Below are 25,412 nucleotides of genomic sequence, written 5' to 3'. Positions count from 1 at the left end.
ATCGATCAGCTCCGACGCCGAAAGCTGGCCGGCCCCACTTCACGATTCGGGCTCGGGCCGGGTGCCGGTGCCGGATGGTCGGGCGGCTACGGCGCACGATAGGGCTTAACGAACGGCGGGGAACCCCGGTCCTCGAACAGCCGAGTCCATGATGCGATGATTTCTCTCGCTTAATCATCGCCCAGGGCTTCAAGCAAAGAGAGAAATGCAGCCTTCTTGCTCGAAGGCAGGGTACCCAAACCTTGGTTCCAGATGACAGCGCCCACCACGAGTCAAGCAAGGGCTCTTCATTGCCGGAGGGATGGACTTGAAAACGTCCGCTGGAGTCCGAGTATTTGCTGCGCGTTACCTGGGACGCCGTTGGTGCATGCCGTCTTGGCTGTGATTATTCAAGGTTCTCCCGCCGGTATTGCTGTAATCTCCCCAGCCTCAGCCCATTCGCCAACTTGAAACTCGTAGGGCAGGTCACCGTTGCGACCGTCTCGGATCTGTAAAGTTAGATAAGGATTGTAATAGTGTATTCCAGGGCCACCCTTTTTGAAGTTTTTTCTCTTTACTTTTCTCCGTACCTAACTGCAAGTAAATGATGGACAAACCCACTTGCTCTGATTCGCTCTACAACTCGCTGACTTGGCTTCATTTGGTTTACCTTTTTCGCTGCTGATTTGACTTGATGGTGATGGTCGTCTTGATCAACTAAAGTTTGAAGGTGCGCGAGTTTGATGGAGGGGAGGAAGGGCTCTGCTGGAATTAGGCACGCCGAGTCATGGGAGTGCCTGATATGGGATGTGGAGGTGGGGGGCCTTTCCGAGTTGCTGAATGGGCGTCACGTCTCAGGAAGTTTCCGGCGGTTCCGTCTGGGGAAACTTTATTTTGGCCTATCGGACGTCTCCTGCTGCTCCTTTGGTTCGTTACGGTGCGATGGGAGCGAAAGCGAGTGTAACGATACCCGCTGGGCTTACTCAGTGCAGTGGTAGATGGGAGTTTTACAGAAGTTGTGATGATGAGAAAGATTGCCTCACTGAGACTGTAGTGTAGTTGATGTTCAGAGGTAATGGTTTCAAAATGTGCCTTTCTATGGTAAATCCTTGCCTGTCTGCATATCATTGATGCGCCCGAACGCCTGTCATCCCGTCTTTCCTAGGTCCCCTTCCAGTATCAGATCACTCCACAATCACAAGCCCAAGGCTGCTGTCAGCTCATTCCATTAGACTGGTCTGGTAGTCCCTGAAGTTGGCGTTGGGGGGATCGCGGTCAACCAGATACTTGAACTTGTCGGGATAGCGCTTGATGTAGTCCGGGATATCATGGTTCACCTCAATGCGGTCAAAGTTGGAGTCGCCTCTGCCAAAGCTGTGACAATGTCGTTAATAACATGCTCTGAATGATGCCGTCAAAGGAGAACTTACATATCATGACCCAACCGAGCCACTTTGACGATCCATTGCGGGTCCTTGAACTCGGGCTTGTTGAATTCGGAGTGGGAGAATGAGTTGATCTTCTGCGCCATTTCTTCAGTGGTGCTGAAGCAGTAACTGCAGTGCCACCCGCCCTGGTTGAAGTGATGATCGTTGGCGTTTGAACGCAGGTCGTCCGGCAGGACCGTATCCTTGCCGCGGAAAAGCGTCGCCTGCGGATGGTTCCAGTCGTTTCTCGACAGCCACTGGTAGGAGTAGTAGTAGATCTTGGAGTGTATCGTCACCCGGGTCGGCACCTCGCAGTTGCGCAGCGCGCGGAGGACCTCGGGCTTGGGGATCTCGTCGACGTCGGAAACAAGCAGGATGTCGTCCTCCGAGGCCGCCTGCTCGCCCGTCAGGCCGGGGATGACCTGCTCGTACATGGCGTTGCGGCTCAGCTTCTCACGGTCCCAGGTCGAGCCGTCCTTCATGGCCTCGAGGTCCATGGTGCGCACGATCATCTTGTCGTGCCAGGGCTTGAAGAGGTCCCAGTTGTCCTTGACGTACAGCGGCTTGGGGTGGTCCGTGAAGGTCTTGTCGGACTCGAGGATCACAAAGTAGTCGACGTACGGCGCCATCTGGCCGAGGCGCAGCTCGAGCATCTCGATCTCGGTGTTGACGAGGAGCAGGTCGTAGATCTTGCGCTTGCGGACGAAGTCCTCGGGCATGGACTTGAGGCGGTAGTGGTCGCAGTACTCCTCCGCCTTCTCGGGCGAGAGGATCTCGGTTTTGGCGAGACCCGTGCTGGTGTCGATGCCATCGCTGGGCGACGAGTTGTATTGGGAGGCGATCTTGCGCACCCTGTCTGCTACTTCCGAGGGGGCGTTCACTCGCCAGACGAACCAGATGAAGACGGCTGAGGCAAGAAAGGCCAGATACTTGATCTGGTGAGATGAAGCGGATGCCTTCATGACGGGCAAGGTGTGTTATAATAGTATAATGTGGTAAAAGAGTGAAAGAAACGCCCGAACACTGCTCAATCCAGGTGAGCTTCGGTATGAATGAAAGAACGACTGAGGCCGGACGAAGAGGATGAGAAGGGAAGAGACACGCGCGTATCAGCCAAATATGAGGCAAGATACATGGGCCGATGAGGGGTGTGGCCTGAAGTACTTGAACTTTGAAGGGTTCGATGGGGGCCGTGGGCTCACATCAGACTTCTACAATGAGTTTGTCCACGCTCCTAACTCCAGCTATGCATATGAGTAGATTTCACCCCCATCAGATAAAGGCTCGTCGCATTCTTGGCTGTGCAAGATCAGCATGCAGCTGAGATTCAGCTACCCCGTCGTTGGGACTTCGTGCGTGACGGCGATAGAGTGGTGGCGTCGTAAGTCGGCATCGGGAACAGCGACATGTCCTTTGAGTTGTCATTAATGCCAGTAAACTCAAAATTATTCTTGGGTGCCTACTCATGCATGCCGCTCCTTGTATCGTGTGATACCAGACTTATCTGCCCGGTTCCGTTTCGTGGTGTCTCGATCTTTGCTCCTGGTGACGGCTAGCTGGGTGCTCGAGTAACAATCCTTGCAGTCTCTCGACTGACCAAGACAACTTGGTCAACTCTTGGCGATGTGCCTCACCATCGCGCTTGTTCAGTGATTTAGTCGCCTCACTTCAGCCGCCGAGATGGATGCTCAAGTCCTCAGAATAGGCATCTCATACCGACGACGGCTGCCCCCACACACCCATCGCACGAAAGTGGCAGGTCAATTTGGCGGGTTTCCATGGTCGTTGACAGAAGCCAGAGCCGTTGTTGGCTGTCAGCGTGAGAAGACACACGAGAAACCTCGGGTTGTTGGTTGTTGGCGGTGGAAGATGGGGGCGGTTTCAGGGGCGGCGTCTCAAATGTAAGGTCACCAACGCAGTCATTATCTGGACGGCAATATGAACAAGCTTCTTCTCTTCACATGGGCGACATTCCTTTTTAGAGGAGAAAGACGCTATATTCCTGCCCTGAAATGCAACTATGATTCGGACCCCAAGAGAGAGTCCGAGGCATTGACACAAGGGACGGGATGCAGTCAACCAACAACGCCGCAACTCACAATCGCTGCAAGTGAAATTCATTGCCTACCTTTACAGATACAAGTACCAATTTCGCTACCTCACAAACGGAGAAGCGCGCAGCCATGCAAAATGCACAGCAGTGCGGCACAGGCGAAGAGCAATCCCCACCGGTCCATTTCGGGCTAGTTGCAGCCTCCAACCCCTGTCCGCAGAGCTTAAATTAAATAAAAACATGACACCGAGACCCCAGCAGCCTTCGCAGCAGCAAGCAATTCAGCGGCAAGCCGGGTCTCTCGGCGCGCGCGCGCTATTGTTGGTCGTTTGAAGTCCGGGGTCCTGGCAACCTGGGTGTTGCGGCACAGGCTCTGGCCTAGCACCAGCTCATCAATACGATGCAATCGCGGGGCCCGGTCAAACAAACTTTCTTTGGTTGATGAACGGGGAAACTGTGTGTGTCCCCTTTTCCCCCCTGCCTATGCCATCGCAGTACTGAGTCTTGTCTTATGCCTGTGTGCAATGTCTCGTTCGCCTGCCGGAACTCAGTCACTCACCACCCAAAGCTCCGGGCAACTTTCTTGTACAACCATACCTTTCTTCTTACCTTGCCCTCGGATCTCACTCAGATCGTCGCCAGGGCTGAACTGGACCGCCGCTCCGTTGTCAACCCCGTCTTGACTTCCCTTCCTCGTCCGAACACCTCCCGTCTCTAGAGTTGCTTGACTCCAGAGTCGCATTCGAACCGTCAGTGACATCCACCACCACAGCTGGGACTGAGTCGCACATGGCATCCCCTTGTACGACTTCAGTCGACGATCAGGACGAAACTGACATTGGACATACCCAGGCTGACACAGCAGACTCCCAAAGAAGACGGTGGATGTCTCGTTACCATCGTTGCCTGATTGATTGATTACTCTTGAACTGCAGTGTCAGCTCGCCAACAGACCACTCGCCAGAACGGGATACTTGCTGCATCGTGGACTGGTTCCTCCAACGACGACTTGCAGCTTGCCGAGCTGGTCTACCTTTAAAGAAGGCCAAGACACAGGGGTTTAACAGCGAAGGCCTCCTTTAGTGTTAGTCGCCGTCGCTCCCTCCACGTGCCCGCCGCCGCCCGACGTTAGCGTCTCCTCTCCCAAAAAGAGGTCCCCCAAGTCCCCTTTACCCCTCAGTCAGCCCAGCCCTTCTTTCAGGTGCCCGTCAGCCCGCTGTCCGGAGAGGTACCGCCTGCTTTGCCTGGTACCCAAGTGCCTAGAGACAAGTACTGCCGGTACCTAACACGAGAAACGAGCCTGGGAAAGGGGGGCTCATTCGGGTTCCTGCGCCGCAGAAGCTCCAGCACCAGACGGCGCGACACCAGCGGGCTCCAACCAACGCTTGAGGACTTGGAGTAGAAGTACCTAAGCTTACCTTGCCTACCTACCTTGAGCCTTCCACTTCTTGCCTCTCCTCCTCCTCGGGCTTGTCGCCAGCTTCCCTTACCCTACCTCACCCTTTCGTCCTCACTCCTTGCTCTTCCTCCATTCCTTACCACTCCCTCTCAACGCGGCTCATTGTGAACCTCACAGCTGCCACCGCCCACCATCGTTTTCTTTCCTTTCCAACCTTTTTCCTCTGGTGGTGTTCAAATCGCTGCGCCCGCTCTTTTGGCCATCTCTTCTGGGCAATCCGATTCCCCGACTCGCTCCGGCCCACATCCGCCGTCTCCGTCGCCGCATCTCACCCACCTCCGACCCCCGACAACACCGATCGCCAACCTTCTTGGCCTTTCTTGGACACAGCATCCCGCTCTCTTGTAGTTGAAGTCTATCAAACGTAGCCGTCATGACCACTCTCCCGACAACGGAGAAGCCCATGGCCTCCAAGGCCGCTCACCCGGCCTTCTTCATCGCGTATGTTTAGACACCCTCGCCGTCGCCTTCATCAACGCAGTCTTGGCAACTCATCTAACCGCCGCGTAGGAGTTGGATCTTCTTCTCAAATCTGACCATTCTCTTCAACAAATGGCTGCTCGACACGGCAGGCTTTAGTGAGTTTAACGCGTCTTTCTTGTCTTTCACATGAGCTAACCGCGACGTAGAATATCGTATGTAACTCTCATCGCCAAGTGAACACCTCATCGGTCTTGGCACGCGCTTCTCATCCCAACTCACTAACGTTATTTAGCCGTCATTCTCACCTTCTGGCATCTGGTCTTTTCAACTCTTGCAACCCAGGTGCTGGCGCGCACCACAAGCCTCCTCGATGGCCGCCACAAGGTCAAGATGACCGGTCGCGTCTACCTACGCGCCATTGTCCCCATCGGTCTGCTGTACTCAGGCTCCCTCGTCTGCTCCAACCTGGTCTACCTCTATCTATCTGTCTCTTTCATTCAGATGCTCAAGGCTGGCGCGCCCGTCGCCGTTCTCATCATCAGCTGGATCTGGGGCGTCGCGGAACCCTCGATGAAGACCTTTTACAACGTCCTTCTCATCGTAGCCGGTGTGGCGCTCGCCTCGTTCGGCGAGATCGAGTTCTCTTGGATCGGCTTCATCTTCCAAATGGGCGGCATCGTTTTTGAGGGCATTCGCCTCGTCATGATTCAGGTTCTGCTGAAGGGCGATGAGAGCGCGCAAAAGATGGACCCCCTCGTCAGTCTGTACTACTACGCCCCGGTCTGCGCTGTCATGAACTTCTTCGTTGCCTGGGCCAGCGAGTTCAGCAAGTTCAACGTGGAGGATCTGCACAGGACGGGCGTCAGCATGCTCCTCCTCAACGCTGCGGTCGCCTTCATGCTCAACGTCTCCAGTGTGTTCCTCGTAAGTTTCGCACAGCCTCGAATCCCACAACTCGTATCGCTAACAGGCCCCACAGATCGGCAAGACCTCAGGCCTGGTCATGACCCTTACTGGCATCCTCAAGAACATCCTTCTCATCATCGCCTCCGTCCTCATCTGGAAGACCAGCATCACCTTCATGCAGTTCGTCGGCTACTCGGTCGCGCTCTTCGGCCTCGTCATTTACTCAACCGGATGGGAACAGATCAAGACCTCGGGCCAGGGCGCCTTTGCCAAGGTTCGTGGGGTCTGGAACTCTCAGACTCTTGACGAGGGCCGGCTGTCCCCTCTTGTCCGCCGCGCAATCTTCTTCGCCCTGCTCGTCTTCATCACTCTCCTGCTCGTCATCGGCTTCGCATACAAGGGCTCAGCGGCGCCGGCGGACTGGTTGAGCAACGTCTCTTCTAGCCGATAAAGTATCTTTCTGGATTGTTCTGTACAAAGCGGGGAGTTTTGGAAATACCTATGCATCAAAAGACTTTTTGGATCCATTGTGGAAAGGAAAAAAAAAGGAACTGAAAACGAAAAATATTTTAAGGTGTTAATGACGGATGGTCGGTGTTTCATGGCGCTCCTCCAGGTTTTGTTAGGGCGCCTGTGTGTTGAGCAGGATTGTATACCATGAGCAGGCATTGCGTAGATATAGCCTTTGGGAAATAAATGACCATGAACGATGTACATTGGGTAATATTGCTATGCAGGACGGTGGATTCGAACATGCAGACAGCGTTCACAGTTCCAGCAAAAGGACTGCATCCATCCTATTGCGGACCGCGAAACTCTGCAAGCCAAGGATTACTAACGCCGTGTTCCAACACAAACGTCATGCCATTACCCTCACCCGCCTCCTCGCTCTAAATGGCGCAAAGAAGCAATTGTAATGTAATGTAAGCACCAGCTGAACCGAAAGCTTGATCCCACTTCCTGGGTACCGACGTTTTGAACTTGAGTAAAAGCAAAATCTTACTCAGCCGGACGGGCAAACTTATCAAGCTCAGCCACTCAGCTACAAGTTCTCCCCGAAGACAGACCCTGGTCAACCACACACAATGACCTTCACGGAGGACCTCATCGCCTCAGACCCGGAAGGCTACCGCCTCGCCACGAAGTCCCCCTTCCTCACCGCCGCCGCCGCCGGCACGTGCCCAAAATCGCACCTGAGCTACTGGCTCTCCAACGACAGGCTGTACATCCACTCCTACATCAGGGGCGCCGGCCGGCTGCTCAGCACCGTCCACTTACCGGATCTCGTTCCCGACGACCTGACAACGCCTCAGAAACTGATCATCTGGCTCACCAACGCTCTGGGCAATATCAACCGCGAGCTGGCTTTCTTCTATACAACGGCGGCCGAATACAGACTCAAGCTCGACCTGCCCGTCAAGGACGGCGTCGTCGAGCCGACCGCCAAGCTCGAGGGGCTGCACCGGTTCGAGAAGCTCTTCGCGAGCTTCGAGACCGGCGAGGAGGTCCTGCCGTGGCTCGAGGGCGCGGTGCTGTTCTACGCGACGGAGAAGTGCTACCTGGATGCGTGGACGGGCGTGAAGGATGCGCTGGATCCGGGCAAGGACGGCAACGACGATGCGGATGGCGGGGCGCTGAGGAACGCCTTTATTCCCAACTGGACGAATGACGACTTCTGGCAGTTTGTGAATGCGATGAGGGTGGCTGTCGAACATGGCGTTACGGAGGCCGTCGAGGCGGGGAAGGCGAGTGAGGAGGGGTTGAAGAAGCGCGCGCTGGCGGTCTGGAACCAGGTCCTGCTCGCTGAGAAGGAATTCTGGCCCGACATGACGAAAGAATATTTTGGAGAGGCAGAATCATAGGTAATCAAGTTCAGTGTGTGAATGCAACACTATGTGTCATTACCAAACGAGTTAAAACAACCATTAAGCTCGACTTGACCAAGGAGCCCCCCCTTTCCAGCCGCACCACGTTCGTATGGTATTACCGCGGACCCAACGCCATCGCTATGCTTTGTTTAAACAGAACCCCGTTTCATTCTTCCCCTTCCAAATAGCCGTGTCAACTAAACCGCGATTACTCGAGGCGACCGTTCGGGGGTGTTGTTGCCATCTCCCGCGTTATTGCTATCGTCCTGCGGGAGAGGAACGGCCGACATAGTGCCAACGTCTGGCGGTTCAGCCGATACGACAAGACTCTCGGAAGGAGCATCATTTTCCTCATCATCCGTCTCAGACACCTCTGTCACCGTGCAAGTGAACGCAGGCTTCTCTACCTTAGGCGTCTCGTCGTCGTCTACAGCGATGTCGGTGTTTGCAGGAATAGCTGCTTCCGATTCAGCGACCTCGGATGCTGGAATAATGTTGGGGTCGACGCAGTCGTAGAACAGCATGAACACGTTGTGTTGATCCAACAACTCTTCCGCGTCAATCTTTCTGACGCTTTCGTCGCTTAGACGCCACCAATCCATCTCCACATCGGCAACATCATCCTCAGGGGTTGGCTTTCGGATAGGTGAGCTCGCACCATCACTGTCGTCCTCGCCTTGATCTTTGGTCTCGCCAGCCGAAGGAGGCGCATTGCGGGGAAACTTCCGGTAGCAGACGTAGTGGCCGTTCTCGTGGCGACCATAATGTGTGACGACGGCGCGAAGCTCGTATATGGGTCCAGTGATGTACGACTTGCGCTTGTCACCTGCGATCATAGACGATCTTGGGTCAAGTAGCCATTGCTCCTCGTCAGACGCATCACTGAGAGCTGGAGATGCTGATCCGTCCACTGGCTTGCCCGTCGTTGGCTTGGGGGCGCTACCCAGACACCATGGGCCAAGGTCCAGTGTCAATGGGAAGCGAATTCCTGCAGAGTTCTTGTACATCATGCCGGTGTTTTCGTCAAAGACGGATCTGTTCATGTGTACAGCAAGACTTTGAGGCGGGCGCGCAATCACTGCTTGCTTCGTCTTCGTCGAAGACACCTTGAAATTGGCCGGAAACTTGCACTTCTCTGTGAGGGTCTTGTCCTCAAAGTCATCCTCTTCCAAAGCTTCTTCAACGGCTGCCAATCGCGACCTCGGCTCCTTCAACTTCTCTTCACTCGTATTTCCCGCAGCTCTGTCGAGGAGTACCGTTAACAGCCTTTTGGCCTTCAGCAAAGTGCACTTGCCGCACTCAACACCTTCGATAGACTCAATATGCGCATACGCGTCCAATAGTTCGTAGAGATCGTGGTCGTTGCCGTCCGTGTTCAAGCTCAGCGTAAGACAATTGAATGGAATCATGGAGAGGCCGTCGGAGTGGCCGCATTCCACGCATGCAACTCGCTGCGCAGTCAGACCTTCCAAGGGGTTGCGCAAAGATTTCGATGCGGAGCTGATCTTGGAAATAGTCGACAGGCTCTGGTAACCGCTATCATCGCTGTGTTGGCTCGTAGCGGTGTCGTCGTTGGCGCAATCCGACTCGAACCCAGACAGCTTCTCCGTCGCTTTCGCGACCTTGGCGATCTCCTTGTCGACCTCGTCGAGAAGTTTCGAAAAGTACTCCTGCGCGTCCTGTTGTTGCCAAGTGCTCATGTTCTTGAGAGAGCCCGGCGTCCATAACGTCTTTCCGTAGTTTCGAGCGCTGTTTAAATCTTCGATGAGGTTGCGTAACGTATCGACTGCCTCGACCTTCTGTCGATCGAGTTCGGGGTCTTGGACGGGGTCGGCGAGGTATTTAGGTAATGTTTTCAACGAAGCGAGGCCTTGGAGAATACTGTTTTGGTAGCAAGAGTTGTCGAGATTTCCTAGTCCTGGAGGATGGTCGCTGAAGCCCTTAAAACTCATCATGGCGCCAGACATGGAAGATAGGCCTCTGATGCCGGCCTGGGAGACCGTTCCCATGATGCCTCCCTCTCTGTCCATGCCAAGTATCTTTCGGAGGAGTTCGCTCTTCGCGGCATGTGTTCTCGCCTGGTTCTGAAGCATCGGTTGGGGGAATAGTGGTGGATGCAGCCAGCCTTCGAGAAGGGTCAAGGCGTCGTATGGCGTAAGCCAAACAATGATGTCCCAGAGGGTCTGACCGGGGCGGGAGAGCAGGGTGGTCGGAAGAGTAGATGCGCCGAAGATGGAGTAAAGCGCAGTGAAGACGAGTGCCAAAACGGAGACGACGACGCTCGGCTCGTTCAGCCTGGTCCAGAAGCTCTGGTTGTTATATTGGTGGTATTGCCGGTAAGGATCAGGTCCGTCGTAGAGATCCTTATATCTCGAGCCCGGCGAATTCATACTGCTAAGGGTTTGGCGGGAGTGTGTTTGTTGCTAATAAGGCAGTTGGCGTGACAAGAAACGAAACGAGCAGCTTTAAGCAAGCTTGAGCGACACAGAGACCGAAAAGCCGGGTGCTGCCATGTCGGGGATGATTAATCGCAGGGGTTGACTAGGGGGGCGATGAGTCGCGAATTAGGAAGTGGTGGGCGCAGCTCGTGTGATCAAAGAAAGTAAAGGCTCAGGAATGTCTAGATTTCTGCACGGTTAGACGGCTGGAGAGAGAGAGGGAGGTGTCCGTTAAGCAGAGGCGATGAGCGGGACCAAGGGTTCCACCAGGGGCAAACTCTCTGACAAGGATTGGTCGGTGCGCAACGTGCTGAGATGCAAGGCTTGTGATTATCCCCGCTCTTATCGGGATAAGATAAGAATTTCTGACCCGATAAGGAATTTTCTTGATATCCCCCACAATGAACCCGACTGCTGATGCTAGACCTACCTGCATCACCAGAACGAAACGAAACAATTGGTCGCAAAGATGGCAAAGCCGGGCGTTTCCAAGAAGAGCAGACGTAAGGAACTTTCTACTTGCTTGTAGCAACTTGTCTAACCCTGCGACCAGAACCCTCAAAGCACTCGAGAGCTGCGAGGCGCGCGACGGATGTAGACATCGACACCGACAAGTCTCTCAAGAATGTCAAGCCCCCCTCAGAAGCGGTCGATCGGCCGTCAGTCCTGGCCGCCAAACACAACTCGGGTGTTTCCAAGAGGACGAGCCACCGCAAGTCGCAGCTAAGCGCCAAGGCTAAGAAGAGGAACGAGAGGGCAATGGACCGCGCCGAGGCTATCATGGACAGGACCGCCAACAAGGTTGAGAAGAGCAAGAAGTCGTCGCGTCTGATCCAGGAGCGCAGCAAAGATTGGGACAACGTCAACAAGCACAGTCTTATCCAGAAGAAGTTTCCCGATGAGGAGGATCTGGACAAGGAGGAAAGGAAACAGAGGAAGCAGGTCGTCGCTGAGAAGGAATGGGAGACAGACGAGGAGATGGATGGCGCTGATGACGGAGATGCGCCAGCCGTCGACGCTGTGCAGGCGCCACCGCCGCCGCAAAACGACGACTTCGACGAGGAGATTCTCTAGTTTTGTCATTTCTCGCTTCACATCGGATTGCTCCAAAAGAGGGGTCTTGTTAGACTGCGCCTCTGGCAGGGCTATGAGACTTATGATAGATACCCTAATGATGTTGGTCCAGATCATCCAATGACTACTCCTATGCGTCTGCATAACATCGAGATCATAACCGTGCCTTTAAGGGTTCAGATCTGAGCTGCACCGATTTCGTCCCCGTGCTTGAAATTGAAGTCTACCTCATTAGGTAGTGTCATCGCTGCAGCGCTGAGTTCCACCTAAAGCCACTAAACTTACAGGGCCCCCAGCAGGGAAACGCTTCTGCAGGTCCATCCTGACCCCAGCCTCTCGGTCCACATCAAAGCAACCCGACTCGAAGCTCGATTTTTCAACTTTACCCTTCAACCTCATCCTTCCATCTAACCACCAGCTAACATGCCGCCTAAGCGCATGACAGCGAACCCCGTCAAGCCGGCGCGCTACCGCGCCGGCAAGCCCGCCGCACCGGAGGCCGACTCTTCAGACTCGGACGCCAGCGACGACGAGACCGAGACTGCGCCCAAGAGCAAAACCATCCCGACGCCCCCCAAAGCCGCGAGCGCAGCCAAGATCGCGAGCAACCTCGGCAAGGTCAACCTCGACGAGCGAAGGCGTCAGGCACAGGAGCTGGAGGATCGCAGAATAGCACGAGAAAAGGCCGAACGTCTCGCCGCCGAGGAAGGCTTCGTGACGGAAGAGGAAGAAGAGGCAGAAGGCGGCAACGACGACGATGAGGAGGAAGAGAGCTCGAGCGAGGAGGAGAGCAGTAGCGAGGAAGAAGCGCCCCGCCGCCTCATGATCCGACCAAAGTTCATCCCAAAGAACCAACGCAACGCGGCCAAGGACCCGTCAGGCGCCGCAGCCAAGGACGAAGAAGCGCGTTACGCAGAGGAGGAGGCGCGCCGCAAAGCGGCTGCCGACGCGCTGGTCGAGGAGCAGATCAAGAAGGACCTCGCCGCGCGCGCGGCGGGCAAGAAACACTGGGACGATGAGGAGGCCGAGGGCTCTGACGTGGACACGACGGACGATCTGGACCCGGAGGCAGAACTCGCCGCCTGGAAGATTCGCGAGCTTAAGCGCATCAAGCGCGAGCGCGATCGCATTGCGGAGCAGGAGGCTGAGTACGCGGAGCGCGAGCGCCGGCAGAACCTCACGCAGGAGGAGCGCGACGCCGAGGACGCCGCGAAGATCGCCAAGCAACAGGAGGAGAAGGACGGCCGTGGCAAGATGTCGTACCTGCAAAAGTACTATCACAAGGGCGCCTTCTACAGCGAAGAGGCGAAGGCCTATGGCCTGGACAAGCGTGATCTCATGGGCATGCGGATTGCGGATGACATCAAGGATCGGAGCGCGCTACCTGAGTACCTGCAGAAGCGTGACATGACCAAGCTCGGCAGGAAGGGCGCGACGAAGTACAAGGATCTCAAGAGCGAAGACACTGGACGATGGGGCGAGTTCGACGACCATCGTGGTCGCGACAGGAGAGGTTTCGATAGATATGGCGTGGACGAGCGCTTCCAGCCGGACGCTGATCGCAGTGGACAGGGGGCCAACGCTATACCACTGGGTGATCGAAAGACGCCTGGCAGGCCGGGTGCTCCGGATGGCCACAGAAGGGACCGTTCACGGGATGAGGACAGATATCGGGATCGGGGAAGCGACCGGAGGGACAAAGACAGGAGAGACAGGGGCAGAGATGACGATAGGTATCGGTCCCGGGATGATCACCGTCGCAGGGACAGGTCGAGATCGAGATCGCCGCGACGAGACTCACGAGACGACTACAGGGATCGGAGGAAACGAAGCCCTTCCCGCGAGAGATATGACAGTGACAAGCGGCGGCGCGTGGATTCGAGCTAAGGCCGACCCTCAAATTGTATTAGAGTGTATCCTAACCAGGCTCACCAGAGAGCGATGCTGAATATACCCGAACTCCAAATAAACCATTGCCACCTTCATACATATAGAAGCATCATTCACGTCATGCTCAGATTTTCTTGACCTCCACACGCGCGCGATCAAAGATACCATGGCTTACCATGGTGTCTGATGAAGTGTCGACCCTTGGTGGGAACAGCGTCAAGCGCGCATACGTGCCTGCGCCTCGCCTCTTGGACAGGTAACCTGGGTTGATTACGAGCACGCTCTCGACGACCTAGGAAACGTTAGCAAATGGCAGGGAACTGTGCAGGGGTATGACATACCTTTGCGAACGGCGGGAGGAAACTGGGGACAATCAAAACATCAGGGCGAACGTTTACCATCTCACCGAGCTTAAGGTAGCTGAGATCCAGCATGGCGCCTGGTGGCATGCCCTCCTCTGTGCCTGTCTTGGGCAGCTTTTGACGGTCTGTGGGTGGGAACAGCGGGAAGAAGTGCCTCTGCTCGAGTAGATGCCGGGAAAGTCTTGAGAGAGGGTTGGTGTCTGATGGGCGTGCTGCAAGCTCTTCGTGCTTCAGCTGCCAGAGAATATCCTGGGAAGAAATGCCCATAACCATTTCATTCATCGACAAGGTCATGGGGTTGGTGACGATTCTTGCTGTCTTTGGCAGGCCAAGGTCCTTCTTCAAGACAGAGTCTTGAGGCCATGAGACGTGCTTGTCGATGACATCTCGCACCGATGGGATGAGGAGTATGGTGATACTAGGGTTCGCCGAGACGAGACGGTTGAGTGCAGGAGAGAAAAGGTATTTGAAGACAGTGGACATAGTGGCGGTGTCCGGGTCGATGACGGCTTCCTCAGGGAGGTCGAAGTCGCCAATGGCAATCAGAGGATGTTCACTGTCAATGAACGGTCCAGTGAGAACCAGAGCATCAGCATAAGTATCGGCAGCCTGGTCGCAGAGGGCATGCAGAGGCTCGAAATCGAGGTTATCGTCTGCGGTGTAGGGCCCGGACGCGTAGATGACGTTCAGCGGTGCAGGGTCCGAGTCGGTGTCCATGGCATCTGGGTCTCCTCGCAGCTTTTCGCGGTGTGCCGCCAATGTAGCTGGCGTCGAGGCGGCATTGGGAAGGAGGGGCACTTCAAGAACTTCCTCGACTAGAAATTCGTTGCCGGAGGTGTTGATACCCTTCAATGCCACGATCTGACCAGGGAAAAAGCTGAAGCCATTCTTGACACTGCGCATGTTCAATGAGACTCGTTGACCGCCACCCATCCGCCTCGACAGCTCCAGTACCAGCGACGCTGTGTTCAGCTTTCCCTCCGGCGCATCAGACGCAATGCGACCGACAGCAATTACAGCCGTAGTGCTCTGGGATGCCGCATTACCAAACTCCGAAAGATCAAGCTTGTGGTACTCTTGGACGACGCCCATGAACTCGTCTATCCTGTCGTCGAGAATCTCTGACGCTTCAGACAGCTTCATAGCAAGGGGCTTGTACGCAAGCTTCTTTTGGTCTGATGCGGCCGTCAACTTGATGCGGGGTTCGGAATAAGGGCAGATTGGGACTTCGGGGGCGTTGAGGTGGTCGTTTAGCACTTCAATCGTATCGCCGGCATTCTGTCTGTCGTTGAAGGAACTCGGGCTGCAGGAACTTGTTAGTTCTTACTCATTGCGACCCTCCTGAAGCTCCCACTTACGACTGCATGGAACTGAGTTGGTCCTCCATCTTCGACGACCCCTTGTAGTCCGGAGAACTAGACGGAATCTCTGCCTTGATCCTTGACATGGTTGGTGTCTCCTTCTTCCGCAAACTGCTCGGTTTGTTCAACCTCCCAGACGACGGAGTGCTGGGCACCAAGCCATCCAGCATGCCGAACACATCCCCGCCTCTCGCCCTTGGGGTACCGTGTCCGCGCTTCTCGGTCTTGACGTGTGTCTGTTGCTTGTTGGCCCTCTCCAATGCATCCTGGAGATCTTTCTTGAAGTTGCGCATAGGGCTGATCTGGGGGTTCATGGCATCTATGTCCATCTTAATGCAGTACGACTCCCATTTGTAGAAAAGGTCCTCGGCGGAAAGCTCGTGCAAGCGCATGATGGACTGCAGTTCGGACAGGACATCGGGCTCGAGGCCCTTGTCCCCCGTGTTAAAGAGCTGCTTGAGCTCGGCTTCGGCCATGGCGTTGGTTGTGATCAATTACTGCTGTTCCTGGTGGTTGCTTGTCAATTGGCGGGCTTCTGGAGGAAAGATGGTCAATCTTGGGCGACGCGTTGAGCGCGTCGCTGGTAAGGATAGCGCGTAAAGTGCAAAGTGCGGGGCAGGTACAGTGCACCAGTCTTTTTTGCACGGCCCTGCAGCCCCCCTTTCAGTATTCCAGGCCATGTTGATTGCTTAAAATGCACCACAATCACTTGCACCAATTCAATGCAGAACTTTCAGGGCTCTCTTTTTCAGAATCTGTGAGCTTATTGACCGTTCTCGATGTCAACAGCTATGCTAAGAAAATAAACGAAGTCTCTGCATCTCCATTCCAAAGCAACTCTCGTAAGCCATAGGGCGCAATTTTCTAGTGAAGTCCTCACCCAGTTCTCCGTAACATGGCATCCCTCCAATCACCAGACTGGGTTTCGCACCCGAAGCTCTTGACGCTCTGCTTCCTGCTTCGCCATGAGATCCTCCGTAGCTTTCTTAGCCTGCTGAGGACCGAATTTGATGATGGCCTCGGTACTGACTTCGTACCGGATGGTATTGTCCTCGTTCTTGCCGACGACATCGGCCATGCCTCCAGTGAGCTGGTCAAGGTAGACCCGGTAGTTCTCCGAGTACCGAATTTGGCAGCGGTTCGTCTCCGACTCGGAGTGAGCAGTCAAGGAAGACGCATCTTTGAACCACCGCAGGCAACCGGGGCACTGGAGCTTCGTAATGTTGTGCGAACCGGCCTTGAGATGGCTGATCAACGTGGCTGCGGAACCGAAGTTCTTCCTGTTTCTCGTCAGCATGTACCTCGCGGTGTGCAGCAAGAGCAAATTTCTTACGTGCAAGATCCATGTGGGCACTTGAACTTGCGAGTGTACGGGTTGTGGTACTTCATGACGTCGAAGTTGGGGTGCTGAGGGTTGTGAACATCTTGGACCTTCGAGGCTCCTTGGGAACTTCCCAGACTCTCTGTCTTTGGAGTACTTGGGACCGTAAGGTTCGTCGAAGCAACAGAGCCCTCTTGAGCGGAGCTTCCTTGGGTAGAGCTTCCCTGGGTAGAGACTCCGTCGGCCTCTTGAATCGCAGGGAAATCTTCGGGTCTGAAGAAAGACGGGTGTGCCATCTGCGGCTTGGAGATGTTGCTCATAGCCGACTGTTGAACACTCGGATGAAGCCTCGGAAAATAGTCGCCGAACTGCGAACCGCTCCGCTTCTCGAGCTCATGAGCGAAAGTGAGCTTCTCGGCTCTGTTTCTGTCCACGTCCGAACGGCGGATCTCAGGGCACTCGTCGTGCTCCAAGTGCTTCATGAATCCAGCTAGCCGTGTGAAGCGGCTGCCACATCCGGGGCAAATGATGTTTTGCTCATGAGGGTGGGACTATGGTTTCACATTAGTCGGCACTTCAACAACATGGAGTTCTTGGTGGCCGCGACACCTTCCATAGGAGAAGTGCTGTTGGTCTTTTCGGGCAGGACCAGGGACAGTTGGGCTTACCTCGATCATGTGCTGTTTCTGGGCGTCCATGGTCCTGAACTCCATGGCACAGACGGTGCAGTGGGCGTGGGTGCCTCGAATTTGCATAGCCCACAGCTTATGCTTGATCAGAGACGCCTCATCGTCGAAGAGCTCATTGCAGGTACGGCACAGGATCGCCTTGTGAGGCGGTACCTTGAGCTTCTGCTTCGTGCCACCGATCGTGGCTGCCTGGGATACGGATCTGATCGAGGCACTGCTGACAGACATCTTGGGCAGAGGTTGACGAGAAAGCCGGTGAGTGTGCGGCGTTGGTGATGGTGAATCTTGAGACAATGTGAAGATCGAGAATGGGTCTGAAAGTCGAAGGGCAGGTGGCTCCGCGGTAACGCAGTTGGAGAACAATAGTTGCCTGGTGGCAAGTTTCTGAAAGTGAAGGAAACCTGGCTGTGGTAAAGAGTAAAATTCCGATCTTGAACATGCTCTGAGAGTAGATGACCAGTGACGCGAATTATTTGTGTTGGAAGGGAGAAGTTATGGGAGGAAGCGGACAGGAGCGTTTTGATGCGGTGGTGCCCAAAGTGACGGATATTCGAGGCAGGCAGGAGAAGAAGTTTAGGAAGGCAGAGCTCACCTGAGGGAAGGAAGTTGAGAGGCGCTGCTTTCCGCGGTAGGCACCTGCCAATATTTAGGAGGAGGCAAGAGCAACCGGTGGGTGCGAGTAGTGAAGGAGGTAGGAAACTACACACCTTGTGGAAGGGGGATTTGTCTTGTTGGTCTTCTCAGGGAACCGAGCGGATTGGAAACATTCTCGGATGGGGCCTTCCCAGGTCGGCGAGTGAATTGATATCTTCGGTACCCTCGAGAAAAAACAATGAATTTCAAGAAGGCTGAGGTGTTTACCTGGCAGCTGTCGATTATTGATTGATGGTGGTCTTGAAAATCGACCTTGCTGTTGTGTCGATGGGGTTAAAAGACAGAACTTGTGATTGATGAATGGGCTTTCCGTCTCTCTGTTTTGATTTCTCATCCCAGTAACGCTGAAAAGAGGTCGGCATAGGAAAGCACAGCCAGAAAGAGCACAAGGGAGGGCAATCATGATCCAATCTCAAAGTATTTTTCAGTGGTCACAAAATATGCTCTCCTTCCAAAGAATAATAACATTCATCCTTTTTCATTAACTTGATATCTTGCTAAGCAAGGTTCATTCCTGGACAAACGGTTTCCTAGTTTGCTGCTGAGAAGGCAGCAAGTTTAACCACCCTTCAACAGATTAAGACAAGCTCGCACGGATTCATGCAGTTCTACAGCTGCCTCTTTGTAACTTCAACAAACAGAACTGCAACAAGGAAGCTCCAGAGACTAGAAACACACAGGGGACTGAGACAAGGTAGTTCAGCGACCAAAAGTACCCAAGTAAGCAGCATATTTCTTCGCGGCGTAAGCGACCCAACCAGCTGGAAGCACGATGTGAAGTGAGGTCATATGCGAGCCAAGACGCTTGTCAGATTTCAAAATACTCTCCGCAGAGACGTTTGAGTATACTTTCGGGCCTTCGATTTCGCCCGGAAGGGGTTGTAAGCGAAATGTTGTACCGGTTCATTGCCGTAGCTCGTCATTTCGATTCGATGACGGTCAAGCTTGTCGAAACTCTAGACCCTAGTGTCCCTGATCAGACCAAGAAAACGCAAGAAACCTCGCCATTCCAACTGAAGGCCATCTTCCAACTCACGTGAAGAGATCTATCCGTGGGGGCTGGAAAGAAAGACATGAGAAAACCATGTGCCCCTCGGTCCTCAGAATGTCTCGACGTCAAGATCACGCAAAGCCGATGTCTCACTCGCCCCGATATCAGGACGTCGTTCGCATGGCTGCCAGGTTGGCATGGTCATGATGCTAGACTTGTCTCGGTTCATAGGGATCTAGGCATTCGATGGCCTATTAGAAACCAACGTCCACTCCCAGCCATCCATTCCCGTTTCCTTGATTATGCAAGTTCCGGCCCCCTGACATCAGTCATCCGTAACGTCGACACCCCGCTGTCTCAGACACCCTGACGTCTAACTGGTAATTATGTCGAGAAAACGAACAGCCGCTTCAATTCCACGGCAGCGATGCATAGCAGTCTGCCTGGGTGGGGTGTGGGTATCGAGCCTCAAAAGGCCGATCTGCCGCGTTTACAGCGGAAAGTCGTCGCAGTCCTGATGAATTTTCATGCCAAGGACCGACTGGGACAAGGGAAACACATCCGGCGCTAGATGCGCGATCTTCCAGAGTACTCAGCAAGCCTTGATATCTATCAAAGACCGCCCCAGCCTCCCACGATGGTTTGAATCATAGGCCCTTCCACGGGACGGAAATCGACGAGACGGCATAGTGAGACACGGCAACGCCGCCATCGCCGACATCATACAAAAAGTCCAAGGTTCAGCTCGCCCCGATCTCCAGGTGTCTTCCAAATCAACCATAACCAGAGAGTGTCGGGGATGAAAAAAAAAGTTGCTTCCGATCTGCACCTTCTCCGACTTCGCGCCGACGTCTTTCAACACCGAGAACAAAGAGAAACCTCCGTACTAGAACCGCCGTGGCGTGCGTGCTGACGATTTCTTTCCGAATCGGATCGCGTTGCCCTTTGAACAGTTGAGAGGGAGGCCCCATCTAGACCTGAATCTGCAAAGGCCTGGACGTTTGGTCTTCGTCCCGCTCGCGCCGGCAGGACCGTCTCCTCGGGTCGCCAGCCACATCGAGAACAACTCGGCGCTTGTACTCGCCGAATCACCTCATCGCACCATCGGCAGAATACTAAAAAGTCTTCGTTGCCCCGACTGCGAAGTTTCTGAAGCCGACGGCTCCTGCTTTTTCTTCTCTTAAGTGGAACCAAGCAGAGAAAACGGAGATCATCACACGGCGTTGCCCACCAACCGCGTCTACTCCCACTTACAAGCTACCTTCGGAGCAGTTCCGCTTTGAGACTACCTACGAGTCTCTCATCCTACTTCTATACTTCTGATTGTTAGACCCTTTCTCGAAAGGAAAAAAGAAAAAATCTTCCCGATGTCTTCCACATTCTCCCACAAACTCAAGGCCGAGGCAATGGCTTGCCAGAAGACCGAGATGCCGCTCCCTCTCATCCCCCTCGTCTTCGTCGCACACTTCGCCCACACCGTGGTCGACGTCCTCACAACAGGAGCCCGGCGCAAATCGGCCGCCATCGCAAACCATCTCGACTCCCTTCGCCTGCAAGTCCGCGGGCCGGAGCACTCCTTCGCTCCCTTCTCAAGGCTGCCCCCCGAGCTCCGCCTCAAGATCTGGAACCTCGCCATGGAGCCGCGGACGCTGACGGCGACGCACGCACCAAACCCAAAGCTCCTTTCAGTCAACCGCGAGGCGAGACACGAAGCGTTGAGGCGATACAACCTGGTCAGACTGAACACCTGGGGAGACCGCAGGATCTACATAGATTTCCAGCGCGATAGCATCGCCGTGGTCGAGGGAAAGGGTGGCGGCGGCTTTCCCGTCCGCGGAGCGAGACACGTTGTCGTTGTCTGCGAAGAGCCGTTCCAGAACCCCGCTTCATGGCTCAAGTGCCGGTACCGCTCTGGTCTGGACTCCGTCACGCTTGTTCTTGGTGGTGCGATGAGATCAGACCTGGTGCCGTTTCCTGAGATTCGCCTGCTGGGTACACCAAAGGACACGCAAGGCCGGCTGGGATTCTCTGATGAGGAGGTTGACAGGATAGAGGGTGAGCTCAAAGACCTGGCTCAAGGATGGGGAAGCACTGAAGTCCGTGTTGGAGAATTTGTATAAAGGAGAAGTAACGGAGGAACATGCTCGAGCTAGGGAGGCGTATTGTTTACTGAGAGCGACCAGAATACCCCTTTTCTTTTGTTGCAATCTTCGTCTCTTCTAAGAGAATACTCATCATCACACAATATACACAACAGTCTTGATCTCATAGCCTGCTACGCTCGTTGCCCAAGTAGGCGCCGCCAAGCTTCAACATGTCAACCGCCTCCTTAACCATCTCATCGACGATCTCACCCGCCGGCTGGATCTTCTCAATGGCGCCGGCCACTTGTCCCATCAAATGTGGCGGATCAACGTCGTTGCCCTCATTGAAGTCGAACTCAATAGGCACGATACCCTGATCGCAGAGCTGCCTGATTCGATCCGGCTGCGAATGCCACTTGCGAATATACTCGTTCGTCTTCATGCGCAATGGCCTTCCGGAGAGTACGAGAGTGCGTTCCGTTCCCTCGAACCCACACTTGACGACCTCTTCCTTGTGCTCCTCACTACACCCGGCCTCAACGGATGCCACAAAACGCGTGCCAACCCACACGCCAACAGCACCCTGCATCAATGAGCTCGCAAGTGATCGGCCATTGTAAATACCACCCGCCGCAACAACCATCGCCGGGGAGCCATTAAGCATCTTGGGCTTGTACCTCCTCGCAACGTCCACGACGGCAGGGATGAGCACCGAGTTCGCCACATCGCCCGTGTGTCCACCACCCTCCCCGCCCTGCGCGCAGATGATATCGACGCCCAGATCCAATGCCTTCACAGCGTGCTTCGGGTGGCCGACCATATTCATGACGTAGATGCCTGCGTTGTGCAGCTTGTCAATGACATGCTTGGGCGGCACGCCGACGGCGCTGACGAACAGGCGAGCGCCCGACTCGATGGTGATGTCGATGAGCTCGTCGAGCTTGCCGCCCGTGTAGTCGTGATTGGTCTTGCGGGCGTTGCCGCCAACCTGCGGCAGAGCGAGGTCGACGCCGAAGGGGAGGTCTGGAGACTTGAAGTTCTCCTTCATCTCGGCGACGATCTCGCGCAGCTGGTCCGGGGTGTACTGGAAACCGCCGATGACGCCGAGACCGCCCGCATTGGAGACGGCGGCGGCGAGGGGCCCGCCGGACGTACGCGCCATGCCGGCGAGGAGGATGGGATGCTTGATCCCTAGAAGGGTGGTTATGGGCGTGGTGATTGGGCCTGAAGGTGCCATCTTGTTTTGTATAGCTGGGTGAACCTGATCTGCTGCAAATGAGACGTAGAGAGTATCAAGCAGAGTGTAGAAGTACTGATTAATTAGAGTACGGTAGGGTCTAAATTAAGGAATGTAAAATATGAATCAAGAAGAAGGCAAGATCGAGGAATTTGGAACTTCAACACATCACTTGATTTGCGGTTGGAGAGCAAGCTACCTAGGTAATCCGGGGAAATCATACCGGGAGGTGAGTGTGTGGGGTTGGAGCTCTGTTGCGGGGAAACACACCGAGGCAATTGCCTTCTTGGGACAGCAGCTCGCCCAAGTAGGCCCCGGCTCCGAGTGGTATGAAACCATACGCCACAGGTGCATGTGAGCTGGCCATCTTCTAGAAAGCAGCCCCGAAGTCCGATTGCTGGCTCAGATACCTTGGGATCCGGTGTGGCTATGGGGCTCAAGTGTGGCTTCAGTCCGCATGATTGCTTCTTCAAAACACATAACCATGCGAGGCGATCCATAATCGTAAACTGTACTCCCATGATCATGCTCCTCTATTGAAATGCTCATATCCCGCAAGGACGTTGGTATCGTAAATGACATGACTATCGTCGGCTGGACCGACTATTAAAACACCAGCGGAAATCAGCGCTTGGGGTCGAACTGTATCTCGACGTCCATGAACATGACCCCATGCGTTTCCGTCTGTGAGCTATCTGAAGCTCGGTAACCGTGCGGGAACAAATTCCTCGGTTGGTATAAACTGTCCTGCTTGCGTCGTAGTCCGAGTTACCGGCGCTTCGTTACTGTTCGTTATTTTGACCGTCGGTTCGGGTGGCGACGCCTCCTGACTCGGAGCCTCTGACGCATATCCCACTTCGACGGTTTTCACCTCCGAGATGCCCTCGGAAGAAACCACTTCGGACCCGCTATCATGCAGGCCGCGTTCTGATGCAAGCTGCGATGCAGCACGCCGCTTGCGTTCAACTTCTTCGTCCTCTTCTCGTTGGATCCGCTCTTCCTCCCGCTGAAGATCCTCCATCGACGGGGCACGAGGCGTATCTGGGGTGTCGGGTATGCTGATTGAGTCTCTTCGTGGTCCTGGGCCGAGGAATGAGTGGTTCGAGTCGATTGTCGCTCTCGAAACCGTCCGCGATATCGGGCGTCCGTCTGCACGGCGCTTGCCCTTGCTGGCCTTCGTTCTGCTGCTGCTTCGGTCGTCTCGGACCTTGTCCAACACCATGAACTCGTCATCCAACGGCACAGCATCCTCTTCGCCCTCGCCATCACTGGGGAACAGGTCGCCCCTTGACCGATACGAGTCCGACGTGTCCCCCGACCCTGTTGTCCCGCTTCGATTTCTAGTCTTGGCAAAGCGACTTTGATAGATGTCGTCGTCTGAGTCGTCGTTTCCAAGAAGAGGCTCGGCCTCGCCCATACCCATCTCGTCATGCTGTCGGGGATGATCTTGCAGATCGGCCGCGCTGGGCTTGTATCGGAGCGTCTTGCCCAACTTCCACGGCAGCTTGCCCAAGAAGCCAATGGGCTGTGTACTTGGGATAATTGTTGGATCGGATTCCGACACTTTGGTGCTTCTGCCTCGTGTACCGTAGCTCATTCCTCGCTTTCTTTTGGGTTGGTCTTGCACCTCGCCGCCGGCGTGCTTTCGTTGGGACCCTGTGCCTGCGAGCAGGCGATCCCAGTCATCATTGCTCCAACCACCCAGGAAGCCGCCATCCTCATCCTCAGCGTACCAGTCGTCATAAAAGTCGAAACTGTATTCTGCCCGTCCTCCCGCGCGATCTCGCTCTCGCCGGCGTCTGGCCCGCTCTTCTCGATCGCCTAGACAGGGAGTGGCGCACTGTTCTAATGAGCTGGCGAGGGCGGCAAGGCAGGGATTGATGTAGTGATGCTGGAAACTCCAGATACCGGCGGCGGCATTCTCCGTCACCTCTCCAGCATTGTGGGAGATCTGGTTCCAGCGCTGGCGCAGTCGCGGGTCTTCGAGGAAATGCGTCGCCATGATGTTGATGGCTGCAGGGTGTGTGAAGATGACGTCGCGGGCATAAGAAGGGAAGGCGTTTTGCGACCGCGGCCTCGACCGAGCTTGGTTGTTTCTGTAGCGTCGAGGCCTCGAGGTTTGGAACCGACGTAGAGAAAGGAAGTTGTCCGAAATAAAATCCAACGGGTGGAGGAGAAGGCAATCAATGATCAAAGGGATCCATGGAACGTGGATAAGGCGAGTAATGTTGGTTTCAAGTGCGCCGAAAACAAAACGCAGTCAACCTCAGCTGTCAAAAGTTGGGCCCAACATTCCGCTGGCCGCAGTGCTTCCTTCTCCCTTTGGTGGCTCCAGGTCGCTTCGCTACAAGGCGTGGGACGGACGGGTGCGCAAGCAGGGTGCGGGTGCGGGTGCAGTGCGTTGCGGGTGCAGCAAGGTGCTAGTCGACTTCAGATTAGGTGTCGACGAGAGGGAATGGCACGTGCGCGCACCCTGCTTATCTCACCTCACTGTTTTGTTTTGGTTTACTTGCAGTTTCCAGTGGCTGGGTGCGGAACATTGACAGTGGCACTCTCTCCTCAGGGCGTGAGGTCCGGTCAGCCACCGATTCACAGTGGTGCCTCAAATCAGCGGGCATTTGGGCACCTCTTGTGGTTCACTTCAGGCATGGATGGTTACTGGGTGGATCCGGGGAAATTGCGAAGCTTCCGTTGGGGTGTTGGCCAGCTGTGGCTTAGTCTTTCGAGGACCCCTGGAACTCGACGTCACCCATTGCAGATTGATGAGAGAATTGGCATTTTTCAATGCACATTTCAGACCCCAGTTTTCCCTCTCTTCGCAAGGACTCACTGCGTACGTGCGGACATCTAGTCAAACAGCACACATGAAGTAACCTGATGTTGCGCCAACTTTCTTCTGTGGGTTCTCACTTCAACACCAGCAGAGTTTGATGGGCCAAAACTCAATCCAAGAGAGACTTGAACGGCTTTTTGTGGAGATTTCGCTTGTATTCAGAACCGCTCAGCATAGACAGAACAAGGTGCGATATGACACGAGTACACCAGTTCAAACAAAACTCCCAATCTCTGAAATCATTCAGCGATACACTTCTTCACCGCCGCGCCTGCTGTGGCCTTTCGGCGCACTCCAGCAAAGTGTCAACACCAGCCTCTGTGCCTAACTCCTGAAGAAGGATGAGACAAGCATGCTGATCTT

The 25,412-nt window shown here is 54.8% G+C and overlaps 12 protein-coding genes across 12 annotated transcripts; 5 read left to right on the top strand and 7 right to left on the bottom strand.

Annotated features, from left to right (window-relative positions):
• Nucleotides 1-1,199: 1,199 nt before the first annotated feature.
• Nucleotides 1,200-2,368, bottom strand: CGCA056_v004485 (uncharacterized protein; the record flags this gene model as incomplete). The annotated part of the gene is made up of 2 exons (XM_037319740.1): nt 1,200-1,353; nt 1,410-2,368. 2 exons carry the CDS (start codon nt 2,366-2,368, stop codon nt 1,200-1,202), a joined length of 1,113 nt encoding a protein of 370 aa, XP_037180987.1.
• Nucleotides 2,369-4,006: 1,638 nt separating this feature from the next.
• Nucleotides 4,007-4,442, bottom strand: CGCA056_v004484 (uncharacterized protein; the record flags this gene model as incomplete). Its single annotated transcript, XM_037319739.1, has 2 exons — nt 4,007-4,194; nt 4,382-4,442. The coding sequence occupies 2 exons, from the start codon at nt 4,440-4,442 to the stop codon at nt 4,007-4,009; spliced, it is 249 nt and encodes an 82-aa protein (XP_037180988.1).
• An 849-nt stretch (nt 4,443-5,291) lies between these two features.
• Nucleotides 5,292-6,698, top strand: CGCA056_v004483 (putative sugar phosphate/phosphate translocator; the record flags this gene model as incomplete). Its single annotated transcript, XM_037319738.1, has 5 exons — nt 5,292-5,359; nt 5,429-5,496; nt 5,548-5,553; nt 5,634-6,265; nt 6,321-6,698. The coding sequence occupies 5 exons, from the start codon at nt 5,292-5,294 to the stop codon at nt 6,696-6,698; spliced, it is 1,152 nt and encodes a 383-aa protein (XP_037180981.1).
• Nucleotides 6,699-7,332: 634 nt separating this feature from the next.
• Nucleotides 7,333-8,109, top strand: CGCA056_v004482 (uncharacterized protein; the record flags this gene model as incomplete). Its single annotated transcript, XM_037319737.1, has 1 exon — nt 7,333-8,109. The coding sequence occupies one exon, from the start codon at nt 7,333-7,335 to the stop codon at nt 8,107-8,109; it is 777 nt and encodes a 258-aa protein (XP_037180982.1).
• A 203-nt stretch (nt 8,110-8,312) lies between these two features.
• UBP1-0 (Ubiquitin carboxyl-terminal hydrolase 1) lies at nt 8,313-10,505 on the bottom strand (the record flags this gene model as incomplete). Its single annotated transcript, XM_037319736.1, has 1 exon — nt 8,313-10,505. One exon carries the CDS (start codon nt 10,503-10,505, stop codon nt 8,313-8,315), a length of 2,193 nt encoding a protein of 730 aa, XP_037180983.1.
• A 517-nt stretch (nt 10,506-11,022) lies between these two features.
• Nucleotides 11,023-11,627, top strand: CGCA056_v004480 (uncharacterized protein; the record flags this gene model as incomplete). Its single annotated transcript, XM_037319735.1, has 2 exons — nt 11,023-11,056; nt 11,107-11,627. 2 exons carry the CDS (start codon nt 11,023-11,025, stop codon nt 11,625-11,627), a joined length of 555 nt encoding a protein of 184 aa, XP_037180984.1.
• Nucleotides 11,628-12,050: 423 nt separating this feature from the next.
• On the top strand, nt 12,051-13,514 carry Mfap1 (Microfibrillar-associated protein 1; the record flags this gene model as incomplete). Its single annotated transcript, XM_037319734.1, has 1 exon — nt 12,051-13,514. The coding sequence occupies one exon, from the start codon at nt 12,051-12,053 to the stop codon at nt 13,512-13,514; it is 1,464 nt and encodes a 487-aa protein (XP_037182185.1).
• A 127-nt stretch (nt 13,515-13,641) lies between these two features.
• On the bottom strand, nt 13,642-15,716 carry POL12 (DNA polymerase alpha subunit B; the record flags this gene model as incomplete). The annotated part of the gene is made up of 3 exons (XM_037319733.1): nt 13,642-13,809; nt 13,859-15,182; nt 15,238-15,716. 3 exons carry the CDS (start codon nt 15,714-15,716, stop codon nt 13,642-13,644), a joined length of 1,971 nt encoding a protein of 656 aa, XP_037182184.1.
• Nucleotides 15,717-16,150: 434 nt separating this feature from the next.
• CGCA056_v004477 (uncharacterized protein) lies at nt 16,151-17,478 on the bottom strand (the record flags this gene model as incomplete). Its single annotated transcript, XM_037319732.1, has 3 exons — nt 16,151-16,520; nt 16,574-17,112; nt 17,230-17,478. 3 exons carry the CDS (start codon nt 17,476-17,478, stop codon nt 16,151-16,153), a joined length of 1,158 nt encoding a protein of 385 aa, XP_037182187.1.
• Nucleotides 17,479-20,262: 2,784 nt separating this feature from the next.
• On the top strand, nt 20,263-21,015 carry CGCA056_v004476 (uncharacterized protein; the record flags this gene model as incomplete). Its single annotated transcript, XM_037319731.1, has 1 exon — nt 20,263-21,015. The coding sequence occupies one exon, from the start codon at nt 20,263-20,265 to the stop codon at nt 21,013-21,015; it is 753 nt and encodes a 250-aa protein (XP_037182186.1).
• A 145-nt stretch (nt 21,016-21,160) lies between these two features.
• CGCA056_v004475 (putative nitronate monooxygenase) lies at nt 21,161-22,216 on the bottom strand (the record flags this gene model as incomplete). The annotated part of the gene is made up of 1 exon (XM_037319730.1): nt 21,161-22,216. The coding sequence occupies one exon, from the start codon at nt 22,214-22,216 to the stop codon at nt 21,161-21,163; it is 1,056 nt and encodes a 351-aa protein (XP_037182189.1).
• Nucleotides 22,217-22,907: 691 nt separating this feature from the next.
• CGCA056_v004474 (uncharacterized protein) lies at nt 22,908-24,218 on the bottom strand (the record flags this gene model as incomplete). The annotated part of the gene is made up of 1 exon (XM_037319729.1): nt 22,908-24,218. One exon carries the CDS (start codon nt 24,216-24,218, stop codon nt 22,908-22,910), a length of 1,311 nt encoding a protein of 436 aa, XP_037182188.1.
• Between the last annotated feature and the right edge of the window lie 1,194 nt (nt 24,219-25,412).

Source organism: Colletotrichum aenigma (genome assembly GCF_013390185.1).
Source record: "Colletotrichum aenigma strain Cg56 chromosome Unknown KSG_Cg56_contig03, whole genome shotgun sequence".
Classification (NCBI taxonomy): Eukaryota; Fungi; Ascomycota; class Sordariomycetes; order Glomerellales; family Glomerellaceae; genus Colletotrichum; species Colletotrichum aenigma.
Note: the sequence above shows the minus strand (reverse complement) of the source record. Positions and strands in the feature narration are given on the sequence as shown.